The 17,772-nt window shown below is 39.0% G+C and overlaps 1 protein-coding gene across 21 annotated transcripts in view; it reads left to right on the top strand.

Annotated features, from left to right (window-relative positions):
• CFAP92 (cilia and flagella associated protein 92 (putative)) overlaps positions 1–17,772 on the top strand; it is a 178,054-nt gene that overhangs the window by 147,126 nt on the left and 13,156 nt on the right. For 13 of the 21 annotated variants that reach the window (XR_011134541.1, XM_068907386.1, XM_068907387.1 and 10 more), the window contains 8 exons: positions 1,966–2,160; positions 4,762–5,059; positions 6,975–7,139; positions 8,488–8,700; positions 11,186–11,324; positions 12,372–12,553; positions 15,751–15,947; positions 17,369–17,468. Coding sequence is in view for 20 of the 21 variants with exons in the window: in XM_068907386.1 (XP_068763487.1) it covers positions 1,966–2,160; positions 4,762–5,059; positions 6,975–7,139; positions 8,488–8,700; positions 11,186–11,324; positions 12,372–12,553; positions 15,751–15,947; positions 17,369–17,468 (1,489 nt within the window). In the remaining variant the exon portion in view is untranslated. The other 8 variants (XM_068907394.1, XM_068907398.1, XM_068907392.1 and 5 more) reach the window with 2 other exon arrangements.

The raw sequence follows: 17,772 nt of genomic DNA, 5'->3' as shown, positions 1-17,772 counted from the left end.
CGATAGCACAAGTCTTCTTGGCTTACTTCATACTGCTTACACACATGTGGAGCCCCATGCTTTCTGCCCTGGTCACATATCTCTGTCCTAGGTTTCAATGGACAGTGTAAAACATGCTCTAAAGTAAATTATGGCCTGGCACGTAATCTAACATCATCTAGCATAGCTAGCGTTATTTGCTAGTAGTTCATGAGATCTGAAAACAGAAATGGTCACTATAAGGAAGCTGGAGTCCAAGCTGTTTCCTTCTTTGAGTTTAGGGGAAAATGTGAAAAATTCAAAGAAAATCTTTGAAGGCAAGAAAAGGTTGCTTATACAAAACGTAAAGATTTCCACAGAAATCCACAAAAGTGGTGCAGACATATATTTGGAATTAAATACAACTAGCTGTTTTGGATAATCTGCGATTTCGATGACCTGCATTGTGAGGAAAAAGGAAACAAAGACACAAAAGAAACATTTTTAGCATCTCATACATTACATTAATAATAAAGAAATTGCACTCAAATTTCACATGAAATAACCCAGTGTTACCTCCAACATTAGGAAATCACTAGAGTGAGTTTCCATGTAAGAAGAACCAAAAAAAAAATGCAGGAAAAGAATTGTCTGAACAGGCTGTGTATAAAAAGAGACATGGAGACTAAGTTGTCTATTTAGCACTTTAATTTAAGAGACATTTGCAATATGGTTAATCTGTGATATTTAAAGGAAGTTGCTGTCAGTATAAACTGTTTTATATGCAGCTTATCTTGAAGAGAAGCGAAAAATAAAAAGTCAATAAAAATTGTATGTTTGCAGGGTATTTTGGTTACCATTTTCCTGGAAACTTGAAACTAGTTTCAACACTTAAAAATTGCTGTAGTCGTTGGTCCACTGACCAAAGTTCTTGGTGTAGAAAGCTTTGGAGAATGAGATACGCACACGCACCCTTTTTAACTTTTGGGAGAGATGAGTCCACGCTCTCACCAAAAAAAGATTGATTATTTAATTAAGGGAAAATGATATAGTCCAGGAAGTGCCCTTTTGTGTACATGAGCTCATCAACATGTACAAAGGGAATGTCACAGTAAGAAAAATCAAGATTAGATGTGTTTGTGTTCTTTGTACAAGTAGATTATGATTATTGAGATTTCAAAGTTAACTCAGCAACGCGAAGCTAATTCCCATTTTCAAAGGAGCTTCTGACAAACTTGAGTTCTTAGGCAATATTCATAACACAGGCCTGCTGATAAAACTGAAATAGCACAATCGGTGTTTAATATCCTACAGCTGAAGCGTGTCAGAAGTTTGCAAGATAGTTTTGGGTACCTTCTTAGGAAGTGCAAGGGCATAGAAAGTTCATGTTATTTTCCAAACTGAAAGCCAGGCGCGTTTCACTGAAATGAGTGGAACATTCACTTCTGAGAGAAATGACACGTCATTTATAATTTCTCTTCTTTTATTTATATAACGCCTGGGACTTGCAGTGAATGTCTCCCTCAAGTTTCATGTTAAAAATTTTGATTTTCTTCACTGTTAAAGCACATTCTTAAAGTTTATTTTGTGAAAAGTTGTCTCTTGTCCACGTTCACAGGTAACCTAATTTGGAGCTTTGCTTTCCTGCTGCAATATGAATTTTGGTATTTGTCATGGAAATATTTATATAACATTTTTGTAGTTAATAAGACTGTTGTAGGGCACAACACTGATTAAACTGAGGTAAGTTTCCTTTTAAATGATTACCATGTGATTTAAAAAGAAGATGTGTTCAGATCAATCAGGAACAGGAGGGTTTGGATAATTTCTTTTTCGTTTGTCCATAGTCATTATTTTTAAAAAAGCTCATGTGAGGCGAGAGCCATTGAGTGAGAGGTTCCATCTAAATGACGAAAGCAAGGCAGTTTCCGAAGAGATTGTAATTGTTTTGCGGTGTTGAGGAGACCTTAGCTAGGGGCTGATTGCTGTTTGGGTGCTGTGTTACAGGACTAACAGACCTGAAGATGGACGATTGGAAATACTATATAATTCACACCTGTCTTTCCATCAACGCCTCTATATAGACCTGGAAGCTATCCTGTATCATTTCCGCCTCTGTAAGCCCCTCTTCACTATAACGAAACAGCCGCTGCTTTATGTGAGAGGTATGGTTCCTTGGGCATGTTTCCAGGCTTTGTCCAGGTATGACTTTTTCTAGATTTATACTCAAGAAACTAAGATCTGAAATATTGTCAATGTAGAATGAATATTTGATACAAAAATTAATATTCTTGGATATATTTTCCCTGATAATCTGTCTGTAGGCCTGACAGGTAGTTCAGATTTTAGGTGAGACATGATAAGACAGAAAAGCGTGCTTTACTGATGTAGCGGTAACAGTATGAGTGAGCCCACTTTTTATGTGGCAGGAGGTTATACTTTGTAAAGAGGAGGAGAGAGATGTTATCAGTAGGATAGTATAATATCAGAAAATATCTGAAAATGATAAGAATTCTCATGTCAGAAGCATCAGCTGGGAAGGATTTAATTCCCTGCTCTGCTCTCTTAGAGGTGGTGTAGGATGGAGTAAAAAAGAAAGTCTAATAGAACTTGATGGGTCCAAAAAGGCACAGGAACTATGCAGGGAATTCAAAAAATAGTTTTCCTAATGTAACTAGGGAAAGGAAGAGGATGAGGGTTAGGGAGAATCTGTTTCCTGTTCCTGGCTTTCTGGTTTGAGGTTTTGTTGCATGACTTATTGCTGGACCTCTGCCAGATTACTCACTTCATCAGCACGCAGCTGTGTTCACAGCTTTTTTTTTTACCTTAAAGCATCTCAGACGTTACGTCTTATGAGATGGATGATAAAAAGGGGGTAAAGTTGCCTGTGCACACACTGTATGTGTCTGTATAATTTATAAAAACATGAAAAGATGGAAAACTTGTTCTGTGCATGTATTTCATGTAAACTAGGACAGATCTATTAAAAGGTGGAAAAAAGTACTGTCCATCTTTGATACAAGCAAGTCAGGGGTTTAGAAGGCAGAGACAAAGTATGATTGCTTACTTTCTTGTTATAAATAGACTGGCTTGTTTAGATTGACTTTCGAACTGAAATTGTGCAAAGCTTTTATGAAATGAAGGGGGATGTTCAGTCCTGAGACAAGAAAGGGTAAATGTCTCCTAGGCATCAGTCTCTTTTCATAAAAATTTCTTGCTAATAAGCAACGGCCGTCACTATGATGTCCTTAAAGTGGCTTTTTTTTTCCTTCAGCAGTGGTTGGGAGATACCTTTTATCCTTCAGCTGTGTGCTGACAATATGTGAGGTAGAAAAGAACGTAGTGGTACATATTTTAGACAGTTGGTAGTTAATTTTCTTATGAAATTTTATTCTAGTATCTCCTGTCCAAAAGAAGGCAATTAAATCAAGCAGGTGGGCTGCAGTGCAAAACTTGCTAGATAGCTGCAGGTGAGGTTTCTGCAGTGAAAGTGGAGGTGAAGGTTTGGGATGGCTGGAATAATTTTAAATGTGGCTGGTTATTTTTCCACTAGGGAGAGGTGAAACTACAGGAATGGTCACTGTACTTCATAGTACTCATTGCTATAAAATCAGGGAGTGCCGCAGTTAAATATCTTTAGTGGCGGAGACAATGTCCATCTAGACTCAAGTTCTGTTCAGCAAGCCACCATTATGGATGTATACCTAGAGTGACAGAGACAACCACTAGGCTTTGGGCATGTTATTCCTCTCTGTCATGCCCTTATTCTGCTATGTCTCTAGTTACGCAGAGAAATGCACATAAATTCTTCAATAGAGTGTAGGACTGAACTGTGGTTAAGAGCAGTCTCTAATTTACAGCAATCCTGAGGTTTTTTTATATCATTTTGGTTTGCTGTTAGTCATTGGTTTGTGTGTGCCTAACAGAAATTGTTGCTTCTTGTTACACTTCCTTCTGTCTAGAATTAACCAGAAAGTAATTGTAACTGTAGAAAAACTAGTGAGCATGATCCACGGGCACTTTGGCCAATTTCATTTTTAACATCTCAACATGAGCTCAGTTTGAGTCGTTAATGCCAATACAAGTTTTGAAATTAATGCTATTTATGTTAGCTGTGTGTATTATTCACTAGTGGTAAGAAAATAATATTGTTACAGTAATTTTACAATTTATTTTATAAACTCTGTCTGCTATGGCTTGGGTCAGAGAGGCTGAGAATTTAGTTTAAGTGCATGTATAACAAAGCTTGTGTATGGTGCTCAATAGCTCTCTCACGTTTAGAACCACTTTTGGCTTAACGTTAGGCTTTTCAGGCCAAACTTAGTGAAAAGAAATCAGATGCAACTTTCATGTAAGGTAAGTGTAGTCAAGAATAGCATATAGGATGAAAGTTATTCAGAAAGAGATGTAAAATAGAGATAAGGAAGGGTAGATTTTAGTGGGTGCCTAAAGTAAATGTGGGTCATGTACTAGAACCAGTGTGCGCGAAGGGAGTTTGTTGTATTGTCTTTATGGTAATTTTCTAGCCAGAGGCTAGACATTCACCGACTAACGATTTATCTTTCAACTGTAGCTAGTGCCAGTGACGTTCCTAGTGTATTCCTAGCAGTTTTATCAAATTATTCACCTACTTTGTCCCTGCTGAATACCAGCGTACATGAACTGACCTGAACCTCTTACTAAGTAGATGTTTAAGGAAGGCTAAGGAAGGTCATAAAGGATTTTCCTCAGTAATACTAACTTTAAGAATTGGATTGCAGTAAAGTCTTTGTATACTAATAAAATGTTGGTGTCTACTTGTAGGCTCAGCTACCTCTGTCACAGTAAGCGGTTGAGGGATGTTGTTCACGGGGATTTGTTGCCCTCAGCAGAAATGATCACAGTCTTGAGTCAAGAGTTTGGAATTCCATTAACTAAAGAGGATCTGTTCACTCAGAAACCTCCTTCAGTCTCATTTTCCTCTGATTCTTATACAAAACCAGCAAAAGTTAGCAGTGTGAAACCAGCAGTATATTCTTCGTTAGATAACTACAATGAAAAGTATATGCAGTGGAAGAAAGAAATAGAAGACAAAATATCTTCTGAAAGAAACCATATTGAGGTGAGTAGTTTGTGATACGCGTGAAGCAAGCCTAATGGTTACACAACTTCGTATTCCTTAATCAACACCTCCTCCTCCTGAAGCAATGATTTGTTGGGCTTTGGTAAGCCATTTGTAGGCATCATACAAACACTATCAAAATGTGCATGGTAATTTTATTTTGCAAAAGTAGAATTGCAGAAGTAGTTGCTTCTCAAGGGGGAAGAATCCTAGTGCTTACAGGTGAAGAGAGAAGACACTGTGTGAAGGAGGGTGTTTATTTAAAAGAATTGTCACTTTTTTCTGGGTTTGATTCTTATCTGTCTTTGTCTCTTTCTTTTCTATAGCTTCCCCCATTGTGCTTTAGCATGTCGTTCAGGCTTCAGATCCTTGAGAGGAGGCAAAACAACTATGCCCGTGTAAAAACTGTGCTTCCTTCTCTTGGTTGCAAAAGACATTTGCCTTATGGCAACCAGCTGCAACTTCAGATTGGCGTTCATTACTGAGTAAAATCAGCATTTGCAGATAGAGTTGAGCTGGGGCTTAAGGAAGTGGCAAAGAGCTTTAGAACCTCTTCTGGGTTGTTACCTGAGGAAACCTCAGGGAAAACGAAAACCTTTCCTGTTTACACAGGCATCCACAAGAGTTTGTTTTCTGGGAGTCCATAATGTTTTTTTCAAAGTATATTGCTTAACTTAGGACTCTAGCCATCCTGTGGTTTGTGAAGAGTAATTCTGAATGCTTTCTTGCTGTTTATATTTTAATATAAAAAGGGCTTCCTTGACATGCAAAAATCTGTGTTCGTATATAAGGGTACCCTCCTGGGGATGTTGAAAGAAATTTAAGTTCTAAGTATTTCCTCTTTCGCCGTTAGTCTGTTGATAAAGGAGTGTTGCACTAGGGCAGAGAAGAAAGCAAGTACCAAAAACAATTACATAAGACTGCTATTGTAACATCATGAGAGGATCAGAGCACCAGCTCTCCTAAGGTCTAACCATCTTCTACAGATGAAGTTAAGGGTAATTTTATTGTATGTATAAAGTCTGCAGTCTTCTCAGTGTATGTGTTTTAACCAGTTTTCATTTTGCAAATGCTTTTGAGTCAACAGGATAACAGAGGAACTTAAAAGTCCTCTATAGAAAAGAAAATACAAAATTATTTTTTATTAACAGACTAAAGTGACCTTTCAGGCTTTTGATGAAAAATACTATTTTGGAGCTAAAACGTTGAATGTTTTAGGGAACTTTCGAAGTTATCATAGGGAAGTGACTTCCAAAATATGTTTTACTCACTTGCAGTAATTATCTATTGTGCCAAAGTCTGAATTCAGCGCCAAATTACTCTAAACACAGTAAAGAGTGATGATCTTACATTAAGGAGAAGAGTAGGAATGTTTTAATTACACTGTGCCGGCAGAGAAATTTAGAGAGTTACGTGATGAGTATTGTTTCCTGTGTCATTGTATTTGCTGGGATGGTAACAAAGTCATAGAAATGAAAGAATCAATCTTATTTGCCTTGAAGAAGACCAGTTTAGCAACATCTCTGTAGAACAGCTATTTAGATCTGTAAAGTAAAGTAAAAGTAAAAGTTACTGGTGAGTGCTCACTTCCAGTGTACCGCTTTTAATCTTGTGGGATGTCATATGCAGGAATTAAGTGAATCTGCAGCAAAAAACAATGCTATTTCTGTTTCATAAAGCTTTTTGTGAAGCATTTTGTTAATATACTGTTACGTAATAAAATATATAATATATTATGTAATATAGAATTAAGTATAGCCTTTGCTTATAGAGGTTTTTTGTGGACGGGGTAATGGCTACTTTAGGAACAGTTCTTTTTTTTCAATGTATGCAGAATCGGTTGCTTTTCCATAATTTTATAACAATATTGTGAACTCAGAATCAGATGAAACTGATACGTAATCCTTCTTTTCAGGCCAACATTGCTGCTGTAAGCCAACTCAAAGGAAAGATGAAAAACCCGAAGTTTGAAGCCTTCAGGATTTTTCCTGTTGATGGCAAATCTGTCTATAACTACAGTTCTCAGAGCCTGAATTCTACAGAACTTGCAAAGAAACGTCTTCGCCAGGAAATGGCAACGGTGAATTGAGACACACATGGCTTGCTATACATAATGCTAAAAGAGAGAGTTGAATTAAATTAGGTTTACATAAGATCCTTTCATGTTAGCATATAGGACAGCAGCTTCATATCTAAAAAGATTGTGATCTGAGAGGGAGGTGCTCTTGCTTGCTGTGTAAAATTCTACCCTTAATGCCATTCGTTATAGCCCAGTTGTCTTGTCTCCATGACTTGGATTCCCGTTTCGAATGTGGACTTGATAGCCTAGGAGGTCACTGCCAGTTCTGAGTCCCACACGTTTATAAATGGGAGAATATGAATAATAGTAATGTCGATGTACGCAGTGTAAGGTGATCTGAGGAGACGTTTAATGGAACTGCCTTTTTTCCCCCCGAGGTCTGTGTTATGAACTAGGTTTTTTGAAGATGATCTATAAACACGCACATAGTCTCAATATGCATTTTTTTACATTTTACTAAACACCACTTAAGTCGTCGTCATCAGCTGAATAGATCCAAGTTTATAGGAGCGTTTTCCTGTTTGAAAATCAGACTTCCGGAGTTTAGGCGTCTGCAAATAGGGATAGTAAATGGAATCTCGGGAACTGAGATCTCATCAAATGTAGGCCTCCACTTTACGACGAGGTGATCTGTTCTGCAGACTCTGACTGTATTGACTAGAATGTAGTGAGAATGTACAGGTAGTTTTGACAGAACCATACCTAAAGTTAGGCAAGATGAATACCACCCTTTTGAGACTAACTTTAGTGAGAGTCAGAGCTCACATCTTGAGAGATTTGTATATACATTCATTTAAATTTCAGGCTCAGTTTACCTCAGTGTTTTGTTTTGTTTTTAATCATGGTATGAAGTCTTGCCTGAGAAATACTTGAATTAATTGGTGTGAGTTTGGATGACTTTTATTTTTTTCTTTTTGAAATTATCTGGGATGGATCAAAAGTGGGTTTGCGTGAAAAGCGGACTTGAATCTTAATAACAAATGCTATTTTTCATGCTGTACCATGAGTATGGTATGAGCTATAGTTCTCTGTGTGCATGCATAGGTAAATGGATATACTGTTAAAAGTATTTCTCCTCTGTGATTATTTTACAGAGATCCCATTATATCCCTTGTCATTAAACCCATAGTTAGATCATAATAGAAAGACATTTTAAAATACTTCTTTGAGTATTTAGTGATGGTTCTTCTCCCTGCCTAATTTTGATGGTATCTTGTAGCCATAAGTAGAGAACTGATAGTGATTCTGTAACTTCGGTTATATTTTCCAAGGATATGCGCTCCTCTTCCAGGAAAAGGGGAGTTCACATTAATAAAATTCTTTTTTTTTTTTTTTTTTTTTTTTGCAGGAACCAAAGAAGAGATTCACTTACTGTCGTGAATATCTATCGGCTATGTTGGATCCAGTGGATTTGGTTGCTGCTTATAAAGAATCCTTAGCAAAATCCAAAAGTATGTGGCTGTCACCAGATGGATTTGTATTTCCTGGATATAAGAGCAGCATTGAAAGCAACCTTCACCCTCAAATGCCTGATAAGGCACGTCTGAAGGAGTTAAGTGAGGTAACGTAAAGAGTAAATACGAGTGTGTTCTACTATCTAAAGTGAACTGAAGCATTTTAGGAGACCTTGAAGGAGGCAGATTGCTTTTGCATGTGGAGGTCTCTTTTGGGGAGTACAGCATGGACAGCTCTTCTGAGGGTGACATCTGTACTTGCAATTTGGATATATTAGCGCTTAGCTCAGCCAGGCAGTATACTTTTGTTTGGATGCACAAATTCTACCTTGATCACATGTACAGAAAACACATTTGCCACATAGGGTATTAACAGGTATTAATGCAGTATACAGTGATTTATACGTAAAAATGGAGGCTAACGGCAGAAAATCATAATATCACGTTCCATGATAGAATTCTTTCCAAATTCCCTCACTGCTCACTTTTCTCCATTTTTTAATTTATGATTTGTCGTTACAGTTTTATGGGATGTTTGTGCTCTTCCATTTCTTCTGCCTCAGTTTCTTCCTGCCCTGTACCTTCTCTTCCTTTTCCTGTTGTTGTTTGCTATTTAAATTCCAACTCTCTGTCATGTTACTGGATCAGCTCGACTAGTTCACTCATCCCTGTTCAACACTCTCAAGCCTATTTGTGGTCTGCTGTTATAAAGAAAATTTGTATGTCATTAGAATGGCAAGATGAGAAAAAAGGGAATAGAACAGGTATTTTTATGCAGAATCAGTAAATTCTACCAAATTAATTGAACAGTTACAGCACAGATGGGAACAAGTTTAGCGCTTGGAGAGTAGTTAACTTTCAGAGTGTATTTTGCTAGAACGTATACAACTTCATTTAATTTTTTAGGCTTTATTTACCTTACGTTTTTCCCCTGCTAATTAAAATAGTTCCTCAAAGAGGTTAGAGTACATCTGAAGTGAAATGATTAATAAAAACGAAGCGCTTTCTTCTGATCCACGGTGTTGGAAAATGCACCTTCTCATAATGGAGCAAAGAAGATTCACCGATGAAGACTAACAGACGCCGGTCGGTACAGTGTGATTGTCGGTGCGTTTTGCTGAGGAGCTGGAACAGGAAGGGAACTAGCCAGCACAGGATAAAAAATTGACAAGCTGAAAAAGGGAGCTGATGATTTGACAGCAGATTTGCTGAACTGAAGAAAATGGGCGAGTGACATTCAGTGTGAGAGCAAGAGTTTACTAATGTGTTGTATTGATTATTGGCACCTACTGATGGGATGAGAGAGGGGAAGACAGCTGTCACCCTGCTCTAAGACCCAGAAGTGTACCCTGACGGTACCAGTAACTGTAGCATCAGTGCCAGCCTTGGAGGTGAAAGAGAAGAGGAAGAAGACTCCTTCTACTTGAGCAGCGACCTGAAGGGCATGGCCAGCATTTCATTAGGATATTGGACAGTGATTCTGAACTTGCTGTTCATGTTACCTGAAAGGCAACGTGATTTCTTTGTCAACCATTGTTGGTTTTCTTCTCAAAGAAAAGAGAAAATTTGACCATCATTTGGAACATCATCCCTTGGGAAGCAAAAAATTATTGGAGTTCTTCTGGATTCCTAAAATATTTCCTTATAGTTTCTGCATTCATTCAGATATCTTTTAGTTGCAGAGTTTTTAGGTAAAACAGTGAAAATAGAGAACTAACCACAGAAAGCGGGAGTTATTCTGTAGCTGATGATGGATACTTTTGCCTGAAAAATCTAACCCATATTTCTGCAGTGGGTGATCAGAGGACCATAAAAAATTGGACTCTGATCATCTCATCACAACTGTGATGGTGAATGTTCCTGCCATGTTTCCAATGCACATGTTTTTTCTCACATCTGCTTCTTCAGGATGCCTGGGATGTTGGCCCCAAGAATTTAACACAATTGTGTTTTTAGAAGCACCAGGAAAGCTTCTGCTTTTTACAAGCATTGTGCTTTAATATTATCCTTAAGATCATATTTAGCTCTCACTGATTTGGAAGTTCTCTACAGCCAGTACATTTTTACAGTGCAACCTCTTACCAGGGGGAAGAGATAAAGAATAGCTAGTTAGTTTTTGGACTCCTCGCACAGTCTCAGTTCTGCAGAGGAGGATATGGACACAAGGTCACATGGACAGAGTGATGGTCCACGTGACAGCTTAGCAGCTGTATACGAAATCTAGGAAAATGTATCAAACTGCTTGTATCACTGCAGAGAAACGTGGTATAAGTATGAAATTGGACAATGCTCTGCGCCAGATATTTTTTGAGTATACTGTAAGTGCATATATATGAGAAAAGAGCTATTGGCCAAGTAGCAGGATATCAGGTGCTTGCCCATGTAATGGTTTTTTTGTTCTTATTCATGTGACTCATATATTACAATGTGAAAGGCAACTTAGAGAGATAAAGTTTTGTGTAATGAAGTAACAACTACTGTAATAGTAGGATCTGATCTCTCTCTTATCTGAAAGTCTAGCTATCTTATTTTTTGTGAATCTTCCCTGGTGAAGTTAGCCTGGTTTCTTAAAGGGATTCAAATTTCATGTAGAAATGGCAGGAGAACGTTCTGTTTGGTAACATGGACCCGGTGCTGCCACGAGACAGATGGAGTTGGGACAAACGACATATCGATTTTGATCTTTACAAGAAACCGCCTGAGCTGTGCATGGCAACAGTCCTGCAGAGAGGTAATGGGTCTGTTTTAATTAGCTAAACAGACTGCTTTTTATTTAAGCTCTGACATATGGTCCTGAAGCTTGTTCAGTTCTGCCGTCAAGGAGAGGAGGGTTAGCAAGGGGATCCACATACGGCAAAACCGTTTGCACTCTAGCAAATGAAACATCTTAGGGTGTAAGACCTTGCCATACTGTGTTTTTACCTTTCCATTATGTAAGTTCTTAGCCTTAGTTCCTTTGTCTGCAGTAAAATATGACGAGAGGGTGTAGATCCTTCTTGGTTTCATCTTCTGTAAAGCTAGCTCTGTTAGCTGTCTGATCTTTTCAATAAGGATTGGTGACAGTCAGCTTTTGTTGTTACCGAGGTCAGACAGAAAGCTACCTCGCAGACACTAAGCAATAGCAGAAAATTAGTCCAGAGGCGAGTTAAGAAGAGGTTAAATCTGCAGGCTGTCACAGCAGCCTGTAGTGTGCCTCCTTCTGCTGTTGAACTGGGTTAAACTTAACTGGCAAGGTGATCAGTGTGTAATAACCTCATGTTCCGCCGTAAACAGCAAGATAAAAGACAAAGTTACATTGAAGCTTAATTATAATAAGCTATTTTGAAAAGTCTGCCATGTGTTTCTTCCCCCGCCAAAGCCAGTCGAGATTCCCTGGAACGCTTAAGAGCCAAAAGTAATAGATTGATTGTGCTTGCTGGAGTCTTTTATCTTTTACAACTTTTCTGCTGGCATGTTACCCCATGTCTTGCAAAAGGCTTGTTTAGTGCAGTTCTCCTCTAGTGTTTCTTATGGAGGAATGTTTTTGGAAGTAGAGAGGATTTAATTTTCATGTGTCTTTTATGGAGCCTGCAGTACAGTGAGTGTCTTTGCTGTGAGGTACCAATCATTATTCTAAAACCTGTACAATTTGTTCTAGTTGAATCCTTGTGAGGAAGGTTGTTCATTGTAATAGCAGACTTCTAATATTCTTGTTTAAACACCAAAACTTCCTATCTTTTCCATGTAACTGCTTTCTGTTGCCTGTTTTCTTTTGCAATCTCTTGTCGGCCTTGTGAAGATGCTACTCAGGTTCTGCAAACTGCGTTTGATGATACCAAGCTGAAAGTTCACCGGTGCTCCACAGCAGCTGAGTTACGCGCACGTGGGCCAAGAGCCGCTTTTCAGCTACAGAAGCTCCAAGGACTTCTGAAAGACAAACCCTTGAAATTCTCACTCAGGAAGCCAGGCCTCATTTTGAAGGTAAATGGTAACTTTCCTGGGGTTCTGACCCTGGCACCTACTTGTAAACAGCAACTGCTGTCCTTCCCCTTGCGGTAGGCGGATATTAGTATAAATCAGTTTAGCGTAATATTTTTTTAAGTAAAAATATTTGTTAAATTTGATACTAATAATAACAGTGGTTGATTCAACCTTACAAAACTTAGAAAAACATCTCTCACAGGGCGCAAAATGATTTTTTTAATCTTTGCTTTGATGGTCAGAGATAATGGAGGAAGGGGGGAGAAGTTTTGCTCAATTAACTTGCCTGTCAGTGTGCAGTGGGTGAGAAAAGGAGAATGATTTTTAGCCAACTGGCTTAGCAGCTCTAAAAGAAATTGTAATGTCCTTTAATGAAATCTAGGGACCAAGCCACTTCTATTGACTAGATGCCAAGGGCTCACCATGTGCTCTCTTGATTACCATAGTGCTGTATAGGCTTTCTGAGCGTTGCACTTCAGCCTGTCAGTGCAGAATCCCACACAGACACCCCAATTTTGCAAGACTAAAGGATTTGTGCTCATTAATACGAAAAGCTATATGGGTGGCCTGCACCTAACTGTTCTTTTGTTGGCTGAATCATACAGACAGTGCTTGCCCATAAATGAATGACCCAAACATTGAGCATACTTTTAAAGCTGATTTCAATCAAAGGGAATGAAGCTCTCTGTTGGCTACAAATGCTCTAGAAAAACAAACACAGGAACAAGAGAAGGTTAATAACAAAAGCAGAGTTAAACCGTTTAGGCTAACTGCCTCCTTCCTCCTTGCTTTTAATATTCTGAGCATCAGTGCTTGTATTAGATGGACACTCAGCAACAGGCTGGCTAGCTTTGTCTGCTCACTGTGGCAGGCTTTGAGCTGTTGTTCTCTGTGCTTTGCCTTCTGTTTTGATTTGGCCGTTCAAGCTATGAAAGTTCTCTATCTCGGACTGCACTTTGCCTGTTTTCTGTAACGTCAGTGAACAGCCTCTTTTGCTAGACTGAATATAAATAATTATTTATTTATTAGTTAACACACAGCTTGAACTTCATGATATGCTGGTTATGGCAATCAGATTTGACTCTGACATACTCGAGTTTCTTGAACACATTTTCAAGGCTTCCTACTGTAGCCCAAAGGAAGATATTTCTTTCTTGCCTTGCAGAATTGTCTGCTCCTTTGTAAAGACATCCCTTTACAAGGGAGCGGTTACGTGTGATAACTTTCTAGGGTCTGCTTTGGAAGAAAGATTTGTGGTTTTCATTGGTGTTTTGGGTTGGTGGGGTTTTTTTTGGGGGGGGGGGGGTTGTTAACATTGTGTTTTTGCATCTTGCTCTTGCCCATTTTCCAGTGCTGTTGTTTATATTCAGTTACAGTGTTTTTCCTCTGACAGAAAAAGTAAGGAAACTTCCCTTGCTGGATGATATGGCTGGCTGAGGGAATGCAGAATTTACACAGGAGAGATGTATTAAAGCTAAACACGCAAAGTCCCTTTACTGTAGCATCGCTGTTTTCTGCCTATTTTTATTTAAGATTGTTTTCAGAAGAAGAATGAACATAGTATCTCAGATACATTAGCTAGTTCAGTGTCATTGCCTTCTGTTATCCTGTTGTTCTTACGCTGTTTTGTTCTCTGCCTATTTGTCTCTCTTGGACCACTACCTTCTCTCTTGTTTTTTTTTTCTTCAGCAGCTTAGAGATGGTTATTAAGTACCAAGGACTCTCCTCCATACAATAAACAGTATAATTCCCTCTATTGTCGTCTTGACTAGGAATGCTGACTTCTTGCTCCATGTCAGATCTGTTTTTCACATCATCTTTGGAAGGCCGAGTATTGTTGCCACGCTGCTTTGCCTATCGCTTAGGTGTTCCAGCCTCTGTTCTGTACACTCTGTTCTGATTGTCTCTGTACACTCACTTTTTTTTCGTGAGCTGGGGGGTAAGTGTGAGGTCTAGCTGTGCCGGATCAGGTCTGTTTAAGTCCCCTATCGGGGAGTTGAAACAAGATAATCTTTATGTTTGTGCTTAGCAGGGAACGGCATATTCCTAGGTGCAGGCTTTCTGTCCTAATAGGATTTATTTTTTGCTGTAGAAGCAAATAGCTTCCTTTTTTTAAATCCGTGCAGGCTTGCTGTACCTGCTTCAAATGCTGGGACTCTCCCTCAGATAAGCTGCTTTCACCTTCCCTGAGTGAAATCCAACACAGTGTGTTAGCTGTGCTTGCTTCTGACATTTGAATCATCTTCTGTTTCTTGTTAGATCTTGTCTGTTGCATCTGTTTGCTTATTGGGACTTTCTTCTGTCAAGTATTCCTACTCGTTAGGCAAACTACTTGAGGAATATATGATATTTCTGTGGATGCTCTTTTTGAGTGAGTTACCTGGCTGAATTTTTTTTTCCTCTTAAAGCTAAGAATCAGCTTCTCGTTTGGATCATAAAGGTTTTGAAGCATAAAGTTTATAAGTAATGGCTTTTTAAAAAATTGATCTCAGATAAATGCTTATAAAACCCGATGCTGCTGTGTAATGAGCGCTTTAGCTGTGTATTTTTCCACCCTTGTGGTTTGTTTGTAGGATAAATGCTCTGAGACTTATTTATCCTATAAAATATGCAGCAGCTTTAATTTTCTTCTCCATGTATTTGGGAATCCTTGTTTCTTGAAATCACGGTAGTGTTAATCATGGGGGGGGGAAGATGTGACATGCGCTGGACTCTTACTTTGTATAAAGAGACCTTCACCTTAGCCCAACAATGGGGCAGCCTATTTTCCAAAAATGTGTATCACTTTCTTTAAAGTGCAAGTAGGGGAGCAGCATCTTCCCTCTGTTGCCATCTACACTGAATAGCTTTTTGAGGAAAGGGTAAAAGAATACATTCTGCGGTCCCTGGGGCAGCTGGGGAGTGGCGCTCTCTGTTCATCTGCCTTTGGACAGAATGAGTAACGTTACGTTTAAGTGAAGGTTTGAGCCAGTGAATTGGCTGGCAGTGCACCCTCTCTGCCAAACTCTGTCATTGTAGTAATGTGTCATGTCCAGGAACTGCTTCTGCTCAGAAAACCTGAGGAGCAACTCATGTGGTAGCTCAAGGGCACCCCCCCCCCCAAAAAAAAGGTACTGTGTGGGCAGCCATTCCTCCTTTGTTATTTTTAAGTAGAGCTGACTGACTGCCCTAATGTACTGTTTGTGCTCTTTTCCTAGCCTATGCCAGCCTTGTCGGTGTTGGACAGTCAACCCTGTGACAACAGTTCGGATGTCCTGGGAAAGAGGAAGAGCATCACTTGCGGCTTTGTACCAGGTGCTAGTGACCAGCACAGCTTGAAGTGGAACAAAAATATAATCCCCTGCCATAACAGAGAACATGAGAAGTTTGAAAAACTCAAAGGAGCAGACTTCAAGTGAGATGGCCTACTTGCTAGAAAAAAATGACGACTGTGCAAAAGGGGTTGGGGCGGGGGGAGGACGGGCAGGACTAGAATGTTAAAGGCTTACCAAATCATTTCAGACAGCGCTTATCAAGAGTTACACTATATTAAGTTATGTCTAATGATAAATTACTAGGTTGATAATTATTAACCTACTAAATTATTAGGCTGTATCCTAAAAAAACCAGTTCTTCTTTAAGATAGAAAGCCTGGAGTTCTTGGGAGGACACCCACTGAAATCCAAACTCCCAGTATGAAGGAACAGGGTTTGCCACGGATAAATATTTGTCTGAGTGTCCCTGTGTGCATTAGCTATGTGGTCCCAAACTGAGCTTTCATCAGTACTGTAAGTTAAGAGCTGCTGGCACTTCAGCAGTGTCCCTGGCTTTACACTGGAGAAACTATGCTGCAGCATTTCTGATCTAAGAAACATGATTCTAAGTAAGTAAGTTCATGAAGGACGAGTTTTATTTTTCCAGTTCAAGCCACTAGAAAGTTAAAAGTTCATGTTGGTTGAACTGTTTTAATGCTAGCTTTGCCTTTTGAGCTGCTCTTTAATTTAGATACTAACTACAGGTTTCTTGCTAAGTCACTCATCAGTGGACTTGTGATTGTAATTAATTATGGCAGAATGCAAAATGCATATTGTTCTGTATTGTGGGCGATGAGCGCTGGGCTTTGGTTTGCTCAGTCAGTCAGTCATGCAATCAAAGCTTCTAAGATATTGCTGTGTTTCATTTAATTGTTTAGTTATTGCAGAACTTTGGTCATCCAGAATCCCATACCTGTTATAAAGCGCGCTTAAACAGGTCAAACTTTTTCAGTGTCAACAACTTGTGAAATGAAGTTTCATTAGCTTCCCTGGTGAGCCCCATGTTGACGGGGACATTTGCTTGGAATGTGTCCTGCAGGCCATTAAAGCATGCATTACCACAGTATATAGTAATAATGGTCATTTCACAGCTGGCCCTGTAAAAGGTAAGGTTTGAACTACAGCTCAGAAAAACAAGGTGTTTGTTAGCTAATAAAATTTATAATTTCTGGTTCAGCACTACTAAAATGTCAGCAAATGTAGCTGGAGTGCACAATGCTCTTTCTTTAAGTAAGTAGCATAGCACTTTGAGTTCAAGAATTCCTTATTTAGAATTGCAGGGTCCCTAAGAGTTGAGCAACTAGACTGCAAGTAACATAGACACACTAATTGATAAAAGCGGAGAGCTCCTTGGCTAACGGTACATTTTTTAGATGCAGTGTTTAATGAACATCTTTGTTTCATTGAAAAATTGCAACACTATTAGAAAATATGATTGGTAGGTTAAAGAAAGTTACAGCTTATTGTAAGAGTCCATCTTCGTTCCAGGTTACTTTGCTATAATCATTCATTTATTTACAAGAGAGAACGATCAGCACGAGGAGGACACAGTAACATCCTCGCACAACAGCAAGACCCTCCCCAGAATGATACGATGGAGCCAACAGTTATTCTGGATGCAGGTAAGCTGGTAAACAAAAAGCATTAATGAACAGCAGCAAATTGGTAATGTATACCTGTGGCATAAAATAAGGGGCTTCCTACTGAAATCTGGCCAGATGGACCCTCCGTCCTTGGAGATATTAAAAACTCACCCAAACAAGACAATGCTTGTAGCTGGCCCTGCTTTCAGCAAGGGGTTGGACCACATGACCTCCAGAGGGCCCTTCCAAACTAAAGGGGTCTGTGATTCTGCAAGTCTTTCAGTGCTTATCCTATGGTAAGAAAATAGTTGATTAAGCGTAAAGATACTCACAAACAACCCAT

This window comes from Struthio camelus, chromosome 14 (assembly GCF_040807025.1).
Source record: "Struthio camelus isolate bStrCam1 chromosome 14, bStrCam1.hap1, whole genome shotgun sequence".
NCBI lineage: Eukaryota > Metazoa > Chordata > Aves > Struthioniformes > Struthionidae > Struthio > Struthio camelus.
Note: the sequence above shows the minus strand (reverse complement) of the source record. Positions and strands in the feature narration are given on the sequence as shown.